Source organism: Botrytis fragariae (assembly GCF_013461495.1).
Source record: "Botrytis fragariae strain BVB16 chromosome Unknown tig00000012, whole genome shotgun sequence".
NCBI lineage: Eukaryota > Fungi > Ascomycota > Leotiomycetes > Helotiales > Sclerotiniaceae > Botrytis > Botrytis fragariae.
Window position 1 is genome coordinate 3,074,940 of NW_023500989.1, and position 23,774 is coordinate 3,098,713.

At 42.7% G+C, this 23,774-nt stretch overlaps 10 protein-coding genes across 10 annotated transcripts; 6 read left to right on the top strand and 4 right to left on the bottom strand.

The window, feature by feature from the left end:
- Nucleotides 1-1,650: 1,650 nt before the first annotated feature.
- On the top strand, nt 1,651-3,098 carry Bfra_003167 (putative o-methyltransferase protein; the record flags this gene model as incomplete). The annotated part of the gene is made up of 6 exons (XM_037333579.1): nt 1,651-1,809; nt 1,846-1,999; nt 2,048-2,171; nt 2,225-2,664; nt 2,724-2,749; nt 2,811-3,098. The coding sequence occupies 6 exons, from the start codon at nt 1,651-1,653 to the stop codon at nt 3,096-3,098; spliced, it is 1,191 nt and encodes a 396-aa protein (XP_037195707.1).
- Nucleotides 3,099-3,998: 900 nt separating this feature from the next.
- On the top strand, nt 3,999-5,627 carry Bfra_003168 (putative fad binding domain protein; the record flags this gene model as incomplete). Its single annotated transcript, XM_037333580.1, has 5 exons — nt 3,999-4,523; nt 4,589-4,740; nt 4,804-5,152; nt 5,234-5,479; nt 5,532-5,627. The coding sequence occupies 5 exons, from the start codon at nt 3,999-4,001 to the stop codon at nt 5,625-5,627; spliced, it is 1,368 nt and encodes a 455-aa protein (XP_037195708.1).
- Nucleotides 5,628-5,684: 57 nt separating this feature from the next.
- Nucleotides 5,685-7,088, bottom strand: Bfra_003169 (putative kinase-like protein; the record flags this gene model as incomplete). Its single annotated transcript, XM_037333581.1, has 1 exon — nt 5,685-7,088. The coding sequence occupies one exon, from the start codon at nt 7,086-7,088 to the stop codon at nt 5,685-5,687; it is 1,404 nt and encodes a 467-aa protein (XP_037195709.1).
- A 1,074-nt stretch (nt 7,089-8,162) lies between these two features.
- Nucleotides 8,163-9,474, bottom strand: Bfra_003170 (putative integral membrane protein pth11- protein; the record flags this gene model as incomplete). Its single annotated transcript, XM_037333582.1, has 5 exons — nt 8,163-8,539; nt 8,590-8,660; nt 8,721-8,947; nt 9,003-9,269; nt 9,325-9,474. The coding sequence occupies 5 exons, from the start codon at nt 9,472-9,474 to the stop codon at nt 8,163-8,165; spliced, it is 1,092 nt and encodes a 363-aa protein (XP_037195710.1).
- A 1,045-nt stretch (nt 9,475-10,519) lies between these two features.
- Nucleotides 10,520-10,988, top strand: Bfra_003171 (uncharacterized protein; the record flags this gene model as incomplete). The annotated part of the gene is made up of 2 exons (XM_037333583.1): nt 10,520-10,629; nt 10,832-10,988. 2 exons carry the CDS (start codon nt 10,520-10,522, stop codon nt 10,986-10,988), a joined length of 267 nt encoding a protein of 88 aa, XP_037195711.1.
- Nucleotides 10,989-11,188: 200 nt separating this feature from the next.
- Bfra_003172 (uncharacterized protein) lies at nt 11,189-12,224 on the top strand (the record flags this gene model as incomplete). Its single annotated transcript, XM_037333584.1, has 4 exons — nt 11,189-11,411; nt 11,470-11,648; nt 11,782-11,964; nt 12,129-12,224. 4 exons carry the CDS (start codon nt 11,189-11,191, stop codon nt 12,222-12,224), a joined length of 681 nt encoding a protein of 226 aa, XP_037195712.1.
- A 517-nt stretch (nt 12,225-12,741) lies between these two features.
- Bfra_003173 (uncharacterized protein) lies at nt 12,742-13,636 on the bottom strand (the record flags this gene model as incomplete). The annotated part of the gene is made up of 4 exons (XM_037333585.1): nt 12,742-12,962; nt 13,016-13,100; nt 13,188-13,387; nt 13,444-13,636. 4 exons carry the CDS (start codon nt 13,634-13,636, stop codon nt 12,742-12,744), a joined length of 699 nt encoding a protein of 232 aa, XP_037195713.1.
- Nucleotides 13,637-14,418: 782 nt separating this feature from the next.
- Nucleotides 14,419-14,814, top strand: Bfra_003174 (uncharacterized protein; the record flags this gene model as incomplete). Its single annotated transcript, XM_037333586.1, has 3 exons — nt 14,419-14,494; nt 14,549-14,572; nt 14,627-14,814. 3 exons carry the CDS (start codon nt 14,419-14,421, stop codon nt 14,704-14,706), a joined length of 180 nt encoding a protein of 59 aa, XP_037195714.1. The 3' UTR covers nt 14,707-14,814.
- A 401-nt stretch (nt 14,815-15,215) lies between these two features.
- Bfra_003175 (putative cytochrome p450 alkane protein) lies at nt 15,216-16,810 on the top strand (the record flags this gene model as incomplete). Its single annotated transcript, XM_037333587.1, has 3 exons — nt 15,216-15,758; nt 15,806-16,328; nt 16,389-16,810. The coding sequence occupies 3 exons, from the start codon at nt 15,216-15,218 to the stop codon at nt 16,808-16,810; spliced, it is 1,488 nt and encodes a 495-aa protein (XP_037195715.1).
- Nucleotides 16,811-18,667: 1,857 nt separating this feature from the next.
- Nucleotides 18,668-23,510, bottom strand: Bfra_003176 (putative mfs general substrate transporter protein; the record flags this gene model as incomplete). Its single annotated transcript, XM_037333588.1, has 14 exons — nt 18,668-18,827; nt 18,947-19,299; nt 19,350-19,586; nt 19,638-19,737; nt 19,799-20,094; nt 20,207-20,438; nt 21,310-21,423; nt 21,567-22,064; nt 22,113-22,274; nt 22,324-22,997; nt 23,056-23,131; nt 23,187-23,261; nt 23,314-23,342; nt 23,394-23,510. The coding sequence occupies 14 exons, from the start codon at nt 23,508-23,510 to the stop codon at nt 18,668-18,670; spliced, it is 3,123 nt and encodes a 1,040-aa protein (XP_037195716.1).
- Nucleotides 23,511-23,774: the final 264 nt, after the last annotated feature.

The following is a 23,774-nucleotide window of genomic DNA, read 5'->3' on the forward strand; positions in this document are numbered from 1 at the left end:
TAGAAGCGCTCAGTGCTACTATTGTTCCGTTATTTTTATCACTTCACGAAAGACGGTATTTGCACCTGAAGATAGTGATTGATGTGTAGCGCTTAATACTGCGTGCATAAGACCTGTTGTAAATGCTATATGGGGCTGACAGCCAATATATCAATAAGCCATTACGCACATTTTAGCCCACAATTTATACTGTGTTGCCTAGAGCGCTATGCTGAAATGATCAATACATCACCTCACAAAAGTATTGTGAGGTGATTGTCATAAAGTTCTACGCCGTTCTACCCCAGTATGTGCCTGGACGATCAAAACGTGGCCTTGCAACCCTCTCAGCGGTAGACTATCACACAGTCACACAGTAGAGTGACATTGAATTGTAAAAGTAAATAAAAGAGTGGAATGGGAACTTCCGACTGCAACTTTGCAACGTGCCTTGAATATTCCAGATTATTCTGAACTGCAGTAAAACCAAAATGCTATTATAAGCTTAATCACATAACGAGGTATAAACTACCGCAGTTGGAAGGATCGCCGAGACCTGCTTATGCTCGATAATGATAAACTTCGAAAAGAAATCCTGAAGGAGTCTAAGCTTCCATAATCATTGAGAGGAAAGAGCTTCAACTTTCCTTATTGGATGAATTTACACCAAAATAAGCTGACATACGTATTTGTAATTTCTCACCATCCTCTTATTGTAACCCTTATAGGGTTTCTTACGAGCGAGGGTTGCAACGTAAAGGTGTACTATTGGATCCAAAGAAGCAAAATAGACACGTCCGTCCGTACCCCCAGTACCAGCTTCATGGTTAAGCATGCTTAATCGATGCGATATTATAGGTCATTATGCCCTTGAAATTTAAATTTGGGACGATACTTGGAAAAATGGGCAATTTTCAATTTACCCCCTGTCCCAAGGCCGAGGCACCGTCTTTTTACCCCACGCTTCAACTCCTTGGCTCCATGATGTTCAAACAACAAAAATTAGATATGAACAACGTTAAGGGTGAGGTCGCCGATCTTTGATTTTTATGCTTATCAAAGGCATCATCAAATGGCTTGCCGCCCAGGCATGTGACAAATAATATAGAAACGGAGATTGCAAGAAATTTCGTGTCTGTATAGCTGTGATGTGGGATTTCACATACCGGCCTTGCTAGCGGTGACATGGATGCCCTGATGCCGGAGGTCGCAATTCACGATTGATCTGGAACAAGCTCTGTATGCTGTCATGCGGCGTGATAACATCTGAAAGATACGTCCAAGAAAGAGGTTGATTCCGGCAGTATTGTGACTGTAGATAGGCACATGTTGCAACGAACTCAATGCTCTTCACTAAACCTGCGATGGAATTTCTTGCCTATCAAGACTGTGGGGTCCAAAATTGGTGAGCAGGCGAGGTCTTGAGAGGGGCTGTCAACCACGACGCTTGTATTGCTGATTCGGTATGGAGTACGAGGTTGCTAAACATTACCAATCCGAGCCACTACCTCGCCCCCCAACCGTTGGCCGTTCATTTAGTATATATATGTAAGTCCCGACGACTGCATCAGAGCTGTCATTGACTTTCTGAATATCTTTATTTGAGATACAAACGTCACTCCTCTCGAAACTCAACATTACCGTGACATTACTTCAAGTCAGAATATCAAGATGGGTTCCGTTGGAGATCTCGAACTTGCGCTTTCCAGAATCACGGAGGCAGCCAAGATTGCTGATGAGCACACGCGTAAGAATCTCATCAATCAACTTCGAAAGACGGCTGTGTCCCTTGAGACTTCGGGCGAAACTATCCAGCGTCTTCTCTACCTCGTACGTGTCCATGCTTGACATATGATATTCATATAGCCGCTTGCTGACGAATTTCTTTTTAAGGCAATTCAACCCGCACTTTGCCGTACTGGTAATGATCTCGATCTCTTCAGGATTTTAGCCGACAACGATGGTCCCATGACTACGTCAGAATTAGCAGAGAAAACCAAATGTGACCCTCTACTTTTAAGTATGTTCCTACCCATTAAAGATATTTACCAGGTTCTAACTACTGTAGGTCGGATTTTGAGGTTCTTGGCATCGACAGATATCGTAACAGAGGTCGGAGAAGAGACATTTATCGCAGACAATATCACAAAAGCACTTGCCAAACCTGGCCTTAAAGCTGGAATGAACCACACGTAAGTACATTATCGCAAACAAAGATACATATGTTAAGACAATCCGCCTCTAGCTTCGATAGTGTTGGTCCAGCATTTCAAGCCCTCCCAGAGTTCTTCAAGGCTACTGAATACAAGAATCCTGCCGATGCATCATACTCACCATTTCACATGGGACATCGCACAGATCTCCCATTGTTCGAATGGTTCCAGCAAAATCCAGAGAAACTCAACTTCTTCATGGAGTGGATGACTGCTCAGCGAGAGGGAATGGATGTCTGGTTAGACTTGTTCCCCTTCGAAGAATATGTCAAGGACCTTGACCCAGCCCAAGTTATGTTTGTTGACGTCGGTGGTGGAATTGGTCACAAATGCTTAGAACTCAAGACTAGATTCCCTGCCCTTAAGGGCGAGATTATTCTTGAGGATCTTCCAATAACTTTGAAGCATGCTTTATCCATCAATGGCGTAAAAGCTTTACCACAAGATTTCTTCACACCCCAACAAATCAAGAGTACGTACTTCAATAATGCAAAAATCTCATCGGTTGTACCATACTGACTCTGAAATTAGATGCCAGATTTTACTACATGCGTAACGTAAGTCATATCCTCCATGCAGAGCACGCCGGGATAAGATGACTAACCTTTCGCGATATAGATTTTGCATGACTGGCCAGATGACAAGTGCAAGATAATTTTGGACCATCTCCGTGAGGCAATGGGCCCAAATTCTGCCATCTTGATTGATGAAATGGTTCTTCCCAACAGCGGCACCAATTTCCAAGCCATGAACATTGATTTCACTATGATGGCAGCTTTATCGGCAATGGAACGTACTCAAAGTCAATGGGAGAAGGTTTTAGACTCAGCCGGTCTTAAAGTATTGAAGACCTATACCTATACCGAGTCTTTAAGAGACAGTGTCCAAGTTGTCGTGGCCAAATAGATGATTTGGATAATTTTTGGATGAAGAATCAACCCTGATATAATATCATTTATCATCTTGTATGACGGGAACCCATAGGTAGACAATGCATATAGTAACTAATTTTGTTTAAGCAACTCAATGATAATTGTCATAAATTTCTGCGAAATCTAAAACGACCGTTTGAAACAAATCGGAGTGATTATCGTTGAGGTGTCTTTTTGGGACAGGTAGTGGCAAAATCCGAACTCTTCAGTGGATGTCGTGATGTTCATTAGCCGCACATCGCATATCGAAAGTGTATATTGGGTCGCACAAAGCCTACCCTAGTGAAATATAGAATTGAATAGCTCTGTAGACCAATCAATATCAAATGATTATATAAGCATTTGATTGAATATCTTTCTAGACTAATCGAAATTGCTTGTTATCCGCCTCGGTCGAGATGGAGTGATCAGATACACTGCCTACCTTTAGAAGCGACACAAAATTCTAAGTATGGATACCATTTTGTAGGGTATTCAGATTCAAGGTCGCGTGGATATAAAGTTATAATCCCCTCTTATATCATTGTTGTTTTATCATCACCGCTATAATCTGCATTCCACAGTAAAACCCTTATCTGTACACTTCGATCCACTGCAGACCTGATATATGGCTTATCGTCCAGTTAGCAATTCGCTGCGTCTGAATGAGATATACAGGTGGGCTCCCTGCAATGATGCTACATCAACTAAATGCGTCGCATGGTTGCATTCCTGTACCTCTATCAGTCAGTGGTGACAAAACGGCGAGGAATGCGGGGTTATAACAACAGAGAATCCCCCGGGTGTGTTCTTTATTGTTACTCTTCCACTCGAATTGTGTCACCCAAGAACCATCACACTACCCGCATTCACTGAAATAGTGATCAAACAAGTTATGAGTCGACGACCTATAAGAGATGCCGTTAGTGGGATCATTGGATTCGGCACTGATGCATACGCCTCCTTTAAAGAAAAAAAAGTCGGTTCAGAGGAGAGCGCAGAAAGGAATGTCCAAAGAGCGAAAACTCCAGATGCTTCAGAGTCTTCGACTGTTGAACATAATAGCCTTACAACCGTCTCCAATGCTCACGGGTACGAAAGTTACGATGAAGACGACGAAGGAGACTGGATCAGAGACGATACACAAGCCGAACTGTCTCCATACGATCAGGAAATAGTAGATGAACCCGAGAGTGTTAAGCAAATACTTGGTGACTTTGGAAAGCAACATCCTGGCATACCCTCGTCAACTCGGCCAAACATAAAGCAAGGATTACCCGTTCCAATAATTATTCCTGAGCGAAGACCGGGATCTAAACATCGAGGATTCGTCAGAGCTTATGCACCAGTTTTGATAGATTGTGGTATAGATCAAGATAAATTCATGGATTTTCTAGTAGGATTCGAAGCTTCTATCAAGGTAGAACCTATCTGAGTAGCTAAAAGCAGCGCGATCAATGGAACAAGTGCTAACAAATTGCTCAGGCATCTCCATACTTTCATGTGATAAACTTGGCTGTGGCTGCGAGTGTGATGGCTGAAGGACTCGCTGTGGCACCAAGTATCATTGTTCACGCTGCTGCATTCGCAGTGCACACCAGCACTGAGTTCGGTAGAAGGGCATATATGTCTAAAGAGTACGTATTATCAGATTCATTGATTGTGAGGCTGAGAGGTATGAATCTAATTCTACTCCCCAGACAGAACAAATATCTCGTCGGAATGAATGAGAAACTATTCAAACCACATGGACTTTATGCTTTGCTTATGACCTGGAAATCAAATAACTCTGCAGCTTCTCAACCACTTGTCTCTACTGTTGATATGAACACCAAGCTAGTCACATCTGTCGCCTCACGTGAAGTCCAGGGTCGCAGTGGATTCCATTCTACCTCTGGTAAAACAATTGGACAGTCGCAGATGCCGGAAAGTGCAGAATTGATATTTCCATTATTGGAGACAGCTACCGATGAACAAAAAGTAAACGCAATGAAAAAAGCAGGAGTATGGTTTGGGGAGTGGAGAGACAAGAGGAGCACGGCTAAGTTTGTACGTTCTTACGTCTCTTCAATCTTGAACGTTACATCTATCATAAAAATGTAAGGAATGACAATTTGACTCATGCAACAGGCAACTGAAAATCCTTCAACGACATTGGCGACAAACGCTGGTGAACAACAAGTGCCTTCATCACGCTGGGCAGATGCTTCTCACCCTGTGAATCAAGGTGGGATTATTGGAGTATTGTCTGGTGGTCATCTCGGGCGAACTGCCAGGAAAGAGAGAAGGAGAGAGAGAAAAGGCTTGCCCAAGGATGAAAAACCCAAGCCCCAAAGAACTGGTATCTTGAGGACTGCGAAAAGAAAGCTTCATAAGGTTAGTCTAGTCCGCTTTTCAAAGCAAAAGCATTACACTCACGTATTAATAGGATGTGGTGTATCTCATGATCGTCAATATGCCTTCCGATGAGGAAATGCGGATTGTAACCAACATGGGGAAGGACAAGAAAGCAGAAGCTTCATAACAATGCCTTCTCAATGAAGAATTTCCTTTTCTCAGAAATTAGTGTACGTACCTTGGCTTATTGTTTTACCAATGCGATGGGTATATTGGTTTCTAGTGCATTCACCCAGTCCTCAATCTCCTTTACACAGCTTTCAACGCTACAGAATTTGCACGCGAATTCAAGCTCTCTCCTGATTTTTCCTCGATTAATCTCTTCCTTCCAAGCGACCACCCTCTTAGCCATCTCCTCATCGTAGAGACGTCTTAACCTTACCACTTCAATTCTTTCCTCGACGTCTTCATGGATGCTCTCTTGACATTCCGTACTTGATTGTTGTGTATGTTCGACACTCAAAAATTGCGGGTATTGAGTTGCTTTCCAGGTCGGCATGGCCGTCGCGTCTTCCCATCCTAGAATGCCTGTTATATTTCCCATGTCGTCAATCAAAATATTTCTCATCGATAAATCGTCATGGACAAGGACCGTGGACACCATTGCTTCGGGGAATGTTTGAAGAATCTTAGCATGTACTTTTTGAACGAGCTTCTGAAGACTTTGTGCTTCGATCATTTCTTCTTCATTAGTCGAGGTTCGTAATGTAGACGACAACTCCTTCCATATGGGTACCAACAGAGCTTCTAAATAGGAGCTGCTATTCGGGAAAGAACAGTAAGAATTCCTGTCACTAATCGCAGCAATAGAGATCAATCGACCAACAAAGGGTCGGACTTCTCTCGATATTTGATGTGAAGTACTGAAATCACCGTATCTATAGTCTGTGATATAATCATCCGCGTCTTGCGCGTCGAAAAGGTTTCCAATGTCGTCAAAGCTAGTTGCATATAGTTTTGCTTGATATTTCGCTATGCTTTTAACCACTTTCTCCTTTTGAGCAAATGACAAATCTTCCCATTCATCCTTGAGACATTTACCCTCCAATTGTCTCATCAGAATCCACTCAAAACCCAATTTATTCCTTCGATTTGCATCCCAAGCAATTACTCGGGGGGCAGGAACCCCTAATTTTCGCGCAAACTTCATGGTTGCTACTTCACTCAGCGTTTCGTCACTCTCCTGCAAAGGATATCGAACGCTCAAATGATAAACCCTTTCTTTCTTCTCTTCCCAACCTTCTCTCCACTTTACCATTTGATAAACAATAACCTTGTAGACTTTCTTGAATGCCGTTCTGTTTTCAAATGATACTATGCAAGGATTATCATCTCGTAAGCCCAAACGATCCAGTACCAGTGTGCGTATTCGCTCCATTTTTGGTTCAAATGGCCAGCGGGGGATCCCCCATAATGATAAATCCCTGGTGTAGGCGGAGAGAGTCATGACCTTTGATGCCGATTTAGGCAGTGGAATGGGTGATTGAGCTGGGACGGCATTGAGAGTGACGGTGGTGTTGACAGAAAGCTTTTGTATTTCACGCCTCTTGGGAAATCGAGGAATCAAATCCAAATTTTGAATTGCCATGTTTTTTTGCCGTGTCTTGTATGAAGCAGCGTGAAATTTACAAGCAATGATGAATAACGAGAGACTAGTGATTATGCAAGGCACCCCAAAAATTACAATTATGCGATAATAAAAAGAAAAATGAAAGAAAATGGAAACCTTAAAGAATGTCTAAATTGAATCTTTGACTTCTAATTCTCTAGATAGGGTTTCAACGTGTATCTATATGTCAGGGCTCGCGTCTACTCAGCCTCAAGTTGGTGCAGGTCTGGTGGGTCGGGACAGGGCAGTACAGTATATGCGCGCGCTTGGGGTCTTTGAACACCGACATTGAGGCTTCTGGAATCATTAGGGTCGTATTTGAGCATTGAGAAGATCTGAAACGTACCAAATCCACCAAAAACCTCGATACTACGACTAGAATCTTGAATTAATGGTTTAATGCGGGGTGGGATTGTGGGGTATATGGGATCTCGCGAGAATCCACAGGAATCCTTTGGTTTTGAGATCGAATTGTGTTTTACTTTATTGACGGTTGTGGAGCTCACGTTGACCTTTTTATTCAAAAGTTGTGCAAATGTTCCATTTATCAATTCATTAAGTACGATGAATGATTCTCACAATGGACATTAAATCTCCCCACTGCAAACCATCATCGCCAGAACCAAATAGGACTATTTCATGCCCACCAGGATGAGGCATGTAACAAACAGACTGAGGTTGCGCAACATAGACCTTTATGGAGGATCAGTTTGCTTCTGCACCTAAAAGCTTAGTCTAGTGACTGGGATGGACAGAAGCAAGTCTATTAAGCTATGTCGACTAACGATTAGTATTTCAAACCAACAGGGATAACGCATGCTTCAATGGACTACAGATGTGCAACACTACCCTTTGAAAAGTTCTATTCGAAATGTCAATTCAAGAAACCCATTTAGAAAAGCACAAGACAATGCCACATGAAGTTTCATTTCAATTCAATCTTACACAAAGGACGGATCTATCCTTAGGTCCCTATTCTCCTAGTACGAACACAGCCAATTAAAAACCACTCTCCAAAGCCAGGTCTTATACCCATCAACTCGATATACCCCATCAATTGACTGCTGATCCAGCAGCCGAAACAAAGCTCTTCTCCACCAGAATTCTCTCCTCGGGGTATTTGGGATATCTCTGACTCTCCAAATCTCTAGCTCCACCCGTAACAATTGAAGTTGGTCCTGATCCATCGTCATTCCAAGGCGACTTTTCGGAAAGAGGGCTTGGCAGATTGTTGGATGTAGAGTCAGAAGAGTGTTTTCGGAACAAGGAACTGTTCTTGCTGCGGATAGAGAGTTTAGAACGCACGCTACCGATCATAGAGCCGAGGCTGCGGCCGCCTCGGAGAAGAGGTGCGAGACAGGGAAGACAGGCAGTTATAGTGCTGGCGTAGGCTTCGATATGAGCCCAGAGATATACTTCTTCGTCGAGTTCTAATAGTCGTTAGTTAGAGCTGCAAAATGATTGGAAATGGCAGACTTACTGAGATCAGGTGTGCTGGTTCCGAATAGTTTCTGGGAATAGTAAAGTCGAATGCAAGATGAGATGAGACAGCTATGATACTCGGCATCAGCAAAATGTAACCATTTTTCTGGGACAACACTGGATTCTCACAAAGCACCGAGAAGGAAAACGCCGGATACATAAACTTTCTTCTCCGTCGGCATATGAAGGCCCTTGATCACAGGGAATGGAAGACTAAGAACTGCGATATCAAGGAAGATATCTACAGCTGCGCAGGCGATAACGAGATTTGGGACATCCAGGATAAACTGAGTGCCAATCAACTCGGGTGACGTATTCCAATACGCTGCGACAGGATGAGCAGAAAAAAGGAACAGCTAAATGGGTTATCTCTTTAGTGCTACACTCCCAGTGGATATCATTGATACTTACGAAGAAAGACAAAATCATATACAACGAAATCATGCCCAAGACGGTGTTCGCACAAATAATGAAGGTTCGACTAGTGAAAATGCGTTTATAGAAAACCACCACTGATATCTTGATAAGTCCATACACAAAATGACAGATCAAAGTATCAGCAAACTGGACTTCAAAGAACCGTTCGATATCTGGAAAGCTCAAAGTCGATAGACGAACTCCTCGGAGTCCACTCGCGGCCGCATAGATGCATTCAACACATAACGCAATTGAGCAAATCTACCAGACAAAAGTTAATGGTACACATGATGATTTGATGAAAAGAAGAACATACCAAACAGAAAAGAATCAACCAATCATCAGCTTGTAAGGTCAGCTTACTTCTCTTTCTCGCATAGAAGCGTAGAGAAACTGTAATAGTTGCGAGGACAGCGAGAATCACATTTGCGACGACGCCGCCGACGGCAACTTCTGGGATCGCCATAGTATGGGAGTTAATTATGATGGTTGTTGTCTGAGAAAGAATATCACGTAGATGTGGGACTATACTTCAAACACAATATCTCTGGACTCGAGTGGGGATATTTTTACATATATGACTGGTTTATTATCCGTAACGCCGACAAGTGCTGTGCTACATGCCTACCATATACTATTAATTGGAATCTTCCACCCCCTCGACGCGACGCATGGCTGGATGGTACAGAATCGTGAGGGGGGTAAAAGTGGAAACGGCTGAGCTGGAAGATTCTTCAATGGATTGCATCCTGTCCACAGACGCAACGGCTCGGACATTCTATTACATGACTTGGCAATTTGGTTTGTCAGGGCTCCAAGAAATGAGAAGCTGGGATGCTTAGATACATTAATTAGACACGAGGTCCTGAACTTTGTGACCAAAGTGGTATTACATGAGCAATAGCATTGAGTCTTGGTGGCCGTACGTGTAAGTACTTCTAGTCCAACGCCATTTACCTTTTCGATGTATAGCTGAATGTTCATGTTCTTTGAAAATGTACATTTAAACTCCACAATCCTCCATTTTTATGTCTCATTCAAATCCTTTCCGTCTACCTCCAAAACTTCTCATGCCACTCTTTCTCTCCAAGAAAAAGCTCTAGATGCCATCCAATAATACCCATTCCTCCCTTTCGCGTGGAACAATAAGCACATTTACGCTCATCTCGCGAACAAATCACTTCTTCTTGGAACCATACTTGTCCACGCATAAACATCCAATACTATCCCGTTCTTTTAAATGCCGTGGAACAATGCTACCTAAACTTTAATTCTCAATAAATCTAATTTGCATCACATACAGAGACATATTCCCTATCATCTTCATTTATCTGATCCCTCATTTCAATTGTTTTCTATTCAGGCCCCTGATTCTGGCTTGAGAATTAAAATACCAAATCACGCCATGTATACAGGAGAAAAGAAGGCAACCTTCGGCTTGAAGACCTGATGACAATCTTCTGGAAGGCAATTTAAAAGAAGTTGATTGTTGCCATAAAGCTGCTTACGGGATGGCACTTCCGGCGGGCTGGCTGATCAAGATTGCGGGACTCCGCTTCCGAACTTCTTCTAAGTCGGATAGTTTGAATAACTTCCGAGGGAGTATATTCTCCGACGCATGGTATGTCCTTGGGTTGCTATCTATAAAGTTCGGCTTGCGCCTCTTTTTGTATGGTGGAGATGTATTCATGATACGATGACAATGAATATTTCAGAACAATTATGAATCTACAGGATTTTAAATGTCTGAAATGGATATCTATTTAAATGTGAATGGGAAGAAATTTTCAAGATTTCTATTGTTATACACGGCTCATATCAAGGTCGCACATGTACGACATACCAAGAATCCAAGACGATAAGAACGCGGTTGGTAGTCGTACGATTCCCTTCAACTCGTGCTATAAATGCTATCGTGCAGAAAAACATGTCGCAGATATTTCACATAAAGTATCGGACTTTGAGCTTAATATGCTTTAAAGTGGTCGTGCATTAAATTTAAAGACGCCTCTCTGTATATGTGACTTCTTTATCTCGTACCGCCACGAGAAATTGAGTCCTTCCTGTGATACTGCGAGAGAAGATAAACAATTTATATTGCGAGTTAACATGCTGAACCTGTCTATATACTTCATTGTATGGTAGAGTGATGCACAGATACGTTCAAACTTCTTGGCACAATGTGGTTTCCTTTAATCACGAGACGACCTGTCTACGCACCTATCACCGTCGATTCTGATGAAGAAGCAAAATCGAGGCTTGATAGAAGTTACAAGAACAAACTGAGCTTGAGATTGAACATTCTGCTACTCGTTGCCCTTTGTTCCGTATCTTGTACACTGGGATTCCTTGCTGCAAGATTCCTAGACACGCAATCGATCGCTTCCCGTGTAGGACTTCGATGTATACACTTTTCCCCCGAAGTAATGAGATTATGGTAGAGCTAATATTACATGATTAGTTGCTAAAGAACTGAGTACTTTCTCCTATAGTCGCAATTTCTCGTATCCGCCATCTAATACCACAGATGCTGCTTGGAATGGATTGTTTATGACAAAAGGTGATGGGGGATTCTTCAATCATCCTTATGTGAAAGGAGAAAGAGCTACATTGAGCGTCTTGCATCAGTTACACTGTTTGGTAAGAATGTATTTCTGTCTTGGTTTTTTTTAATCCTATATCTGATTCCCCATCTCCTCGGCATAATTGTTTTACCTTTTCATCAAGAATTCATCCTATTACATCTCAATAATGGTTACTAACCGTAGTTCAGGATGGTATACGTCACATTTACTACCTCAACAATGACGCAGCGACGACTGGAACAGTACTTCTTGACGAAGAATTAGACCTTCATATGAGAAGAAGTCACATGAGGCATTGTATTGATTTTTTGAGGCAGAGTTTGATGTGTTGTGGGGATAGTAGTATTGAGAGGGTCAATCCTGAGCTGAAGGTAGGTTGTTCTCTGCTTCGCCTGAAGCGAGCTTTCATTTGCCTTTGAAGAAAAGTTGATATGATTATTTTGTGGTTTGAGAGTAAAACTAGTTGTAAAAGCAGAAGAGAAGGCAGGATATGAATGAAGAGAAGAAAGGATGCTTGCTAACGGGAATCATACAGGGTGTTACGGGATGGGGTACTGAGCATATGTGTACGAATTGGGAAGAGTTGCAGGAATGGGTTGGAGAGAGGCAGAGATTAGATCGCGAGGGATGAGAGACAAAGATAGGAGACAATCAGGTATGATGAGCCAAAATTAAAGATAGTTTTTGGAGAAATTGGAAGAAGGTTGCCTGAACAGCTGGAATCTGTACAAAAGTAGATAGGATAGTTGCAACGAGATAGTGTTTGCATGATAGTCGCATTTCTAAAAAAAAAAATGGACCGCATGTGGTTTCAATTGTTGTCTCAAGAGTCAAGTAATCTGTCATGGAAGTTTAAATCTGACAGAACCTGAGTATTCAAGAGTTCATTGGTTCATCATTGTAAGACCATATCTTGACGATGGAACTCTATATAGATACAATATCAAATAATGTCACCACAAATTTGAGATAGCTAGCCAAAGCGCGCCAATCGAGGAGGGCCAGGTGTCTCAAAAACAGTAAACACAGTTTAACTCTCTCAACCACGAATCTTATGTAGTACCAAAAGCGTTCCAAGATACGTATGTTTCATTGCCACTATCGTCTATCACACATCCGCAACTCAACGGCTCCGAACTCCATTCTGATTATGCACCTCCTTCCAGTCTAGGATTCACAAGCGCAGCCATTTCTTCCTCGCCAACAACACGATCGGCGAGAGATTCCATTAGCGCGTTCCAATCCACGCATCGATGTTCTGTCGGTTTGACATGCGGCTGTGGCTTGGATAGTTTTTCCCATCCGAAAGTTGTGAGCGTTGTGTCGCCTTGACACATTACTGCACTGCGTAAAATATCGAAACAGTGATCTAACTACTGCATCAGTATCTTCACCTTGGTGACGAGGAGAGGGAAAGGTTACCTGCATGGATATCCCAATGTTCAATTGTTGGGTCTGTTATGTTGGGATAGTAGTAATCCCGATAGTTCCATCGTCGAAGCATTTTCTGTCGATTTGTCAGTTGCTTAGCTGAGATAATCATTCAGATGAAACTTGCAATGCAATGTAGCTGATGATGAGCTCCGATCCAAACCATATGCCCACCACCTTCTGGTAGAGATACAGACTTTTGACCACTCTTCTCCAATTCTTCTGTCGTGACCCGTATATTCATGTCTTTCAACAGGTCATGCCATGCTTGATCTACCGACTCGCTCGGGGGCCCAGCGTAAGGCGACGATGGGAGATCGGGAGGAGCAATTGGAACATATTGAACTCTCACACCCGGTAGAGCTAGAATTAATGAGTACGTTGGCACCTAAGGGTCATCGGGAAGTCATGAAGCATACGATGAACTGAAGTTGGTATGGAACAGGTTGATTGCTGTAGGGCGAGTATGAAAATGATAGTATATAACAATACTATTGAAATATGTAGGAAGACGACTCGCAGGGTCAGCTTTGCATTATCTCGTTCATTCTTAGGGTTTTCATTTTCTGATCTTTCCTCATCCAATAAAAATGGTTTACTTTCTGATGACATTGTACTGCGATCGTGGGATTGAAGCTGTTTACTGAAGCTTGACACGACTGATCGCAGATATCTTTAATTGAAGCCAAGGTCATTACATATCGGCGACTCGAGCTCCGAATAATCAGATTAAACTGTACAGCACGTGGTATCGCTGCTGCATAGAGCACATCGTATGATCTTCGGGGTAGCAATAGGCTTCAATGTATTGCCAACATAGCCAAGAATGGTAATTTCGAGACTCAACACCCGATGCATCCCCGCAGACAATGGGCAGAATATTGATATCGGAAGATCCTCGTCCAACCAAGAACTTACGCGCAAGCAGCTGAACAATAATCTCCAATAAAATTGATACCGGCCTGCTTTTGGTCACCGGTTAAATGCAAAACCGTCGAGATTTGCTGCGGGAAGCACAAATGTCCGACATTTGCGCAACCAGATTGAGATAAAGATGATGGGGAAACCGATAAGGCTTTTCTCATATAGGGGAAAGATGAAACCAGCTGGGAAATTCTCCTCTCAACCAATAGTACAAGCAAACTCGTAGGGCGGAACATCGAAAATGGTATTCGGTACTTATGTATGTGGAAAGCGAAGCTTTTTGCGCCTTGTCATCATCCAATATTTTGGATCTTTTCGGAGGAATCGATTAAGAAATAGAGAAAAAGATGAACTCTTAAAATCAATTAACTGAACTATAAAATGATCGACTGAACCTACCTACTTATCTGCATTTTCCCAGATATCTAATACATTCAAAACTCGATCGAACCAAACATCTTCAGAGAAAAATGCGCGCCACTCTTTACCAACTCGTCGTCTTAAGCTTTGGATTTATGGCCATTGCTGCCCCTCTCAGCCATCCTGGTAAGAGACAAAATGCACCTTCCTGACACGTTACCCCGCTAACAATCATTATAGACTCCCCTACGATCAGATCAACAGGTTTGTGAAAAACACTCTCAACTATGCAGCATAATTTGACTGAGTTTCTATTAGATGGTGATGAATTTGTGAGATGGCCTGACAACGCTATTGATACGAACGGGCTTTCTGTTGCCGCCTACCAAGGGGACTGAAGACGGCAGGAGTTGTCTGACAGGTCGGAGGCTGTTTGCGGAGTTGAGCGATAAGGAAGTGGATTGTAGAGTGGCTTGTAGAGGCTGTGTTGTTATAATTGCTTTTTCAATGGCATCATTTTGGATGTAAGAGCGGGATCGAGTGTTAAGCTCGTTCGGCATTTGGCGGCCAAGAAATTTTGACTATGTAGCTTGAGAGAATGCAACTAAATCACTTGTCGGAAAGATGTTGCGCATTGTCCCACCCGTCATGGTAGTGAATAACGTGCCAATCGGAGCTACCCCTTTCTAATCCATGTTAAGACGAGAGCCAATAGACGACATATCAAGCACGTGAAAACGGCGAATACTCTATCAGTTTGCTATCCGTTTCCGTTGGTCACAGTTATAAATATATAGTTACACAAACAAAATGCCTTGCAATAGTGGGAATTGTGAGCTATTCAGATCTCTTCCAACACAGGAAAGAACAACTTCTCAAATAAGAAGGACAGTGAGCTCTATTAATTATGGCCTCTTTACTCATCAAATTGCTGCTATTATTCTCAGTTATTTTCTGCTATCAGCTCTATAAAGGATGGAAATCCAGAAGGAACACACCTGCAGAATGTCAACAAGCTCCAAGCTTACCTACAATCGAACCTTTTCTTGGTTTGGATCTGTTCAAGAAATCTCTTGAGATAAGAAAACAGCATACCATCTTAGAAACCCACGCAAAGCAACATGATATCTACGGCAAGACATTCCAAGCTTTACGTCTCGGCAGAACCACGATATATACAGCCCATCCAGACAACCTAAAAGCAATTTATGGAACAAACTGGAAAGAATGGGGTACAGGTAGAGCTGATGCCATGGAGCCTTTCTGCGGAAGAGGATTTGTTACTAGAGATGGCGAAGAATGGAGAGTTCATCGAAGTTTGTTTGCTTCAACCTTGACAGAAGCCAATACTGTAAATTTGAAACTCCTCGGCGATGCTTACAAACACTACATACAAGATTTGCCGTCAAATGGACAGACTGTTGATTTGGCACCAATCTTCAATAAATTGGTAAGTTGTAGCCCAAAGACAAGTGCACAATATCTAACTGACCATAGTTCCTGGATCTATCACTCCAATTTCTGTTCGGTAAGCGTCTAGCAGTATTATACTCAGGGGATTCACCGGTGGATATGCATACCTTCGAGAAAGCATTTGATGCTGCACAAACTTGGATGGGTATACGATTAGCATTTGGAAAGTTTGGACGCAGTGTCTCCCTCCTCAGTAACAAATGGAAAGAGTCATGCAGAATAGTACATTCTTTCGTGGACCATCATATTGTCAAAGCACTTGAGAAACCAGACAACTCAACTTTAGAGGAGTATGCGTCAACTCTTCTCGAAAATTTAGTGTTACGGGGAAAGAATCTAGACGAAATCCGCTCGCAAATTCTTCAAGGTATGCTAGTCACTCAAGATACAACGGGAATAGTCTTGAGCAATACAATATTCCTGCTTTCGAGATCTCCAAAGATCTGGGCACGCCTGCGAGATGATATTGCTGCCCTCGGTCCAGTCGAAGTTTGGAGTGCAACAGATTTGAAGAACTTAAAACTTGTTCAAAATTGCATAAAAGAATGTAAGCTTGCTCTAATCTGTGACTCTTAATTTATTGTCAAAAAAGAACTAATGAATAAAGCTCTTCGCATCTGTCCTCTATTCCACGCAAACAGCCGTATAGCTCTTGTCGACACAACACTTCCAACTGGCGGGGGTTCTAATGGTACAGCACCAATATTCATTCCAGCAGGCAGGAAAGTCAGCACAAACTTTTACACACTTCACCGAGAAAAATCGGTATTTGGGGATGACATCGAGACTTTCAACCCCGACCGATGGAATCATATTTCTCCAAGTAGTTGGGAATTCATGCCATTCAGCCACGGTCCGCGTAGCTGTGCTGGTCGACATAAAGCTCTAGGAGAGGCCTCGTACATTGTTGCCAGAATAGCAAGTCAGTTTCAGCGAATAGAAAGTCGCGATGATAGGCCGTGGACCGAAGATGTGAAGCTGGTGGTGAAAAATGGTAATGGTTGCCAGGTAGCGCTTTTTTCTGCTTGAGGGGTAGCTTCGCACTAGTTTACTGTGCCTCTTTTGATCCTAATTCAATTTTTGAATATGAACTGATGGTGAGACTTTTGATAATACTTTATTGTCCATGTGACTAAGCCCTGTGTAGTTTGCAACAAACGGAACGAGAGTTCCTGATAGTAGTTATGATATGGAATTCAGATCAATCGCTGCCAAGACACAATTATCCAACTGTGAAATGTGAGAAGTAAGCTCTTTTGGTTTGATCGGGAATGAGCACTGAGGTGAAATTATTCCAAAAGTCAATCTAACGAGTGTGCTTAAGACATTGAAAGCACCACCAACTGTTGGAGCTGAGCGGGGGCATAAAAAGACAACAATTTTTCAAAACATCAATGTATAAATGACAGAATAAATCTTGGCCGAAATACGAATGAAACTATCATCTCCATGCCAAGCAAATTTCCTCTTATCCTCAAGCTACTTCCGAAATATTCCATTGCAAATGACACTCCCAGTTACAATCTGTTCCCTCGCCTAGGTACCACAATCCAGGAAGATCGACGTTCTATGCGATGAGCTTGATATTCATATCAGCTCGAATTCGTTAGCAAGACGGTGAAAGAGCCTGAATTCTTAGCCATCAACTCAAATGGCCGGTAAGATCATCTATCAGATCCATTCGGAATTTCACTCAAATATTTATCCCAACACAAGCACTAGAGAGCCCCAGCAATCAACGATCCAAACATCGAAACTAAAGTTTAGGAGTCCGCTGCAATCACCAAATACCTCATCGATGTCTACGAAAAAAGAGGCAAATTATAAATCTTTGCTTCCTCCGAGAAATAAGACTTGGACCAACAGCTTTTCCAAGCATCTGGACAAGGTCCTTATTTCGGTCAAGCCCTCGCACATATTTTACCTAACGATCTTGAATTATGAAAGTTTACTCTCATATCACAACTAGCTGACACCTATCCTCCCATCAAGTGATTCGCCTACTCCAACCTCGAGAAGATATCCCACCCAACATCCCAGATCGCTCCATCAACGAAGCCAAACACCTAACAAGCATTCTGAACACCCTTTAGCAGGCTAAGAATACTTGATAGGCAATAAACCCACATATGCAGATCTAACTTTGGTACCTTGGCATTAGGATGTAGCGGGAGCGGATTGAAATATGATATACGAGGAGAGCGGCTCCTAGAACCCTCGCACTAGAATCCTCGCAATTGACAAGATTAGAATGTTAAAAGCTCGCGGTAAATAAATCATTTCAGAGAACTCTGAATGATTCCAAATACGAACTTTATCTTGTGATGATATTCTTTCTCCATGCATATCCACCGAAACGAAAAGAAAGACCTGAGAAAACATGAGGCCACAAGTTTTCGGCTTCATCACCACTTTCTCTTCCTAATCAACTACTCCCTCTAGCGACAAATTCGCACTAACCTCCCCCATCACATTTTCTCTACGTCTCTACTTCTCTTCCCAATAATCGTTCAAATGCAATGCATCACCCCTATAATTTCCATCCCCGCTCACAACTCCGCTTCTCCGCGGCACCAAACCAACCCAAACCAAACCAAACCAACAAAACAAATCACGTGAGACACCCTCTTCAGAGTGGCAAAACTATCTGAAAGACACATCGCGGATTTGTTGCATATCGTATCCAAATCAACACATGTAACACATGCATTAGTGCTTACAAGCAAGCTATTTGGTATTGGTTCGGATAAAGATGGCGGTTTTCTACTTTGGTTTGTAGGTGTGGAGGTACGTACATCGATGTTCTTCGTGAAATTGGGTGTCTGAATGGCTAGGTCGTTGGAAAGTGAGAAATACAACCAATACAGTTCGATCACTTCCAAAAGATTATAATCTATATCTGAATCCTCGAGTTTGAAAATCTGTGAGATCCCCGCCCATGTCCATTTCTCCCTCTGGTTCCTCATCCTCGGACTCCAAACCCCATTCCTCTCTATCCCTCCTCCCATTAACCCCCTTTAAATATCCCTCAGTCCCACCGCCATCGCTGCAGACAGAAAATAACATCCTAAACAGACCGCAAACCCTCTCCCAAATCCCATATCTCTCTCCTTACCACCAAAGATATGCGGGCCTAACATATTCCCCACACAATACGCGACAAACATACAAGCACTCATTGTCATTTTTTTTGTCGTCCCTCTTGTGTTCGCTCCTATAAGACTCATTGTTAATGGAATAGTCGCATGCGAGAAGCCAATGAGATAGAACCCTGTTAGTTTTAGCGAATTGAGAGGAGCCCAGTTCATGAGGCTTGCGCCGATAATAGGGGGAAGAAGAAGGGTAGAGAGAAGAAGAGTCGTGGTGTCGCGATAGCGGGACGCGAGATGTCCGGATATTACGATTGTGAGAAAAGATATTAGAGAAGATGGGAGGGAGATGAGAGTTGATTGGAGACCAGTAAATCCAAAGCTTGTTATGAGAATGTTTGCGAAACTGGTTGTTCCTCCATTCGGGATCTGGGGCTCGGTTAGTTCTGTTTTCGGGAACTGTAAGAATGTTGATTTACCATGGTAAACAAGGAAATGAAAACGCAAAACCACGTTTTTGGATCGAGTAGACACTCGATGGCCTGTTCGCCTTTCCAGTCGTTTTTGACAGACATAGTAATTCCAGTCCCTGCTACACGAACTCTCTCCTCTGCACATTTCTTCTCTTCCGGGGTGAGAAACTTGGCTCTGGAGATAGTATCTGGTAGGAAAACGAGGACAATAAAGCCCCATATAGCTGTTGCTAATCCAAATATCTTACAATCTGTTAAAATGATTCTTAGTTGCTTTGTTCGGACAACACTTACAATATATAACAACTTCCAAGGTTTCAATGAAGAATGAATCTGTCCAATCCCAAAAGAGAGCAAACTAGCGACGGCACCCCCAAAAGAATTCCCCGCATACCTAGAACAATATCAGCCCCCTCATTCTGGGATTTTACCTATCTTATTCACAGATTACTTACCACAGCCCCATACGACTAGGCATTTCATCCCTCGTATACCACATGCTCGTAACATACAGAAACGCTGGACTAATACTTGATTCTACCATCCCCGTGAATAGCCTCGCTACCATTAGTCCCTCATAAGAGGTACATGAAGCCGTACTCGCAACAATGATTCCCCAGATCACAATATCCGCTGCAATATATTTTGCAACAGGGAGGGTTTGGATGAGATAGACACCGGGGTATTCCCACAAAAGATAGCCGAAATAGAAGACACTGGAGATGGAACTAAACTGGCCGTCCACGAGATGCTTGACGGGTGTCAGTAACGACTAGAAATCCGCATCTCACGACCGTCATAGTCAACATTCCTTCAAACTAGAGAATTCCGAATCTCCCAGTTCAAAAAGGAAATTTACATACCGTATCCCCAACCAACCCAAACACAGCCGCAGTGCTCAAAATACTCTTATCGATGTAATTAAAATTAAACGTTATAAACATCAATGGCATAAGTCTTAAATCTATTTTTCTGACCAGCCTTTTTGCGAAAGCTGTGTTCTCAGGAAAGACAGCAACAGCTGAGTTCGGTGAAGTTGTGATCGTGTCATTGTTGGATTTGGTGGGATCAAGGTTTGCGGAGACCTCATCTGAGCTGTGTAGAGATTAGTGATGTGTTTGAGGATACATGGGACCAATGTTGAGGTCAAAACAATGGGAAATCGTAATACAGTAACGGGGTATCTTCCGTCGACATCTTAATCATCCCTTATTATGTTCCTTTTGTTATCAGGAAATCCAGCAAGAAATCCAGCACGCCACTATCAATTTTGATAGGGAAAAGAACGCACCAAGAACGTGAAGGAACGTTGTCACAACGGCCTATCTGTCGAACTCTGTCGTAATGTATTTGTATGATCGGAAGGAAGCTCTCTGAATCATAATTACGATCCTTGTGATAATCGATGTCACGAGCATGATAACGATAGTCGGAGGATCCGTGGGTCATTACAGGGGTTCATCAACACCAAGCTGAGATGTGAAGAGAGCACCTCGAGACGTTTTGTGTATATTTTAGAGACATTTATGAATACTTTCATTCACAAATAAGGATATCTGTATCATTCTGACGGATCGATGTCGGTCTTTATATTTGTGTATTATATACCACAAGAGATTCCCTTTTCCTTTTGGTGGGTGACATGATAATGCTCGTGCTATTTCCCCATCAACTAATTTTGACAACGAACACCCCAGCGCTTCTGTTATTTGGCAGGATGTGATTTCAAAATTCCAATCAACTCCCGCTCATCATATCGCAAAAGACAAAGTAGATACGTAGATGCATCGGCAAGCACCCCATCGTACAACCCATCAAAAGATTGCGGACGTAACAATCCACAATCCCTTACTAATCTTTTTTCTCCGTTCCAAACTCCCGATGAAGGAAAACATCAATTTCCCCAATCATCCTCAGACTCTGTTCAATACTGGGAGATCTGTTTTCCCCTGGTATCTGAACCCACCTTTTGATTAATGTTTGAAGATGTGATCCAATGTTTGTGACGTCTTGGCCGAGAAGAATACGGAGATATGGGAGACGGGAAGCGGCGAGGAGTACAAGCATTGCGCCCGTCATTCTGGATGGACGTTAGTAATGTGATTGAATGTGTAGTGGTATGAAAAGTAGGATATGTGGGATGGGATTCGTTATATGAAGAAGAGGGGGGAGAAATACGACAAAGAACATATCCAGGTATCCATCATAACCGTATGTGCAAACCCTCGTAAATTAATTATGTGAAGCAAACAGGCATCTAAGCAATTTCGACACTTTTCCAGTACATTTTGTGCGACATTTATGTCTTGAGAATGATTTGTAAGAACCCAAGTCAAGTAAGGTCGATAAATAACGCTTCTACATGTCAAATATCTCTGTCTCAGAAATCCTGCGTGTTGACCTTGAGCAGGTTGTGTATCGACGACGAATTGTAAAGCTGGGGGTAAAAAGTCCCTCCATTCTTCGAGTTGATGGTCTAGTTCTTCCACAATGAACGGGAAACGTGCGTCGTCAAGACTTGCTCCGGTTTCCTTAGCATAGAGAAGGTTGTGAACGCGATTTAGAAGTCGACGCATTGAGATACATGCTAGGAAATAGAGTGATGAATGTTCTTCGTCTACTTGTGAGTCGTGTGTATCGTAACTACCTGGAAGGGGTATAGTTGATTCAATTGATGCAAGACCCGACTCAGGAAGACCAGATAACTCCGCAAGGTAGTCACTTGTGTGTGTTAACTTAAACAATCTCGAAATAATATCTTAGACTTACCTTTCAAGTATATAACATGACCAGAAGATGCGCCTTAAACATTCGACATCTTCGGCCGATTCTCCAGGTGAGTGGTAAGATAAGAGCAGCCGACATTTTGCAGCGGTTGCGTTAATGTATTCCCATGCTTGAAGTGGTCGCTGAGAAAATGCAAAGTATACCCTGAGTTTCACAGTTAAACTTGTTCATGTCCGAAGAGGAGGATACTTACGCAGTGTAGAAAAGACATTGAACAGCAGTTGAACTCATTTCGGTATGAGGAATGTACAGTCTCTTCAGAACTTCATCGAAATAGATATCTGCCATTAGTTTCCGTCCCTTGTAGTACTCATGCTCATCCGTTGTCAGATCCCTCGGAACAGCAATATCTATGATTGATTGACTTGCGCATCCCAGTGACATCATCAATAGAGCCAATACAGATAGAGTTGTAGGTTGCTCCAATTTCCGTAACAACACACAATCTCGGAGTTGATTTCTCTTATTGTTTGACATCGCAGGATACCAAAAATTTATGTTTGCTTGAAATGACTCAATGATGTGATCCAGCTCTGGACTTCCGACATATGGATGCATAGTAGACGACCTGCTAGCGATTGGCATAATTGCTTGTTCCAGATGGAAGATGGAGGTGTAGTTTTGTCTGATGGAAGGGAACACATCGAAGAGCTGCCATGAGAGAATGGACTCGGTAGCCGAAGTGTGAAAAGAAGATAGAACGGCATTGTGGACACTTTGTTCATCATGAAAAGATAGATGACGAGGTCTAGTTATCTGTTGTGGTAATGGTGATGCAATTGTTGCTCCCCCTGAGTACGCCGTTTGAGGCGAGCCTGAATTGTGATCATTGGCGACATGATGATTCATAAAAGCAGGCGAAGCAGCCTAGAGACGAATAAGCAATGGAATTTCGCTTGCACTGACATAGCGAAGGATCATGTACCATCATTGCATTCATATCCTGTAGATATCTCTCGATGCGGAGGACGCCCTCCAAAATCGAGTCATTCTTGCCTCGACTAGAATTTGATTGTGTTACATAAGGTACAACTCAAGATTGAAGTGGAAACTTACGGATTTACATCAATTCCATACGAACAATCCTGATCCGTCGCTATGCATGTAGCACATGGATTGTGCCCATCGCATCTACGATACCACTATTCAGTATGTGAGACTCCCTTGAACGAATAATAATCACCTGATTTTCCTCAATCGGCAAACATCGCACTGCATGAGTGGTCAATAATTTCTCACATGAGGATTGACCGAGGTTCTTACTGCATGAGCTGCCCGTCGTCTTGTCCGTGGGGCAGGATCTACGGCCGACATCACAACGCTCGCAGGGAATACCAAATGCTCTCGACTTTCGATAAAGACAATCGGGGGATTCGGCATAAGACTTTTGGGATTTAAATTACAGGATACGAAAACGCTTGCTTGGTGGACGCGTACCCATTTTTTTAATGATTGGCACGGATGTTTCTTCCTCTCGAAGAAGAATGGCTCGAATGGATAACCGGCGTAAAAAGCCTTTGTGATTATGTGGAGTGTGGGAAAATGAATTTGCGCTTGGAATTGAAATTTGGGGTCATGTGGGTGGTGGGTGGTGGATGGTGGGTTAGCGGTCTCGCATGCATGCATCAGGCATTAGATATCAGA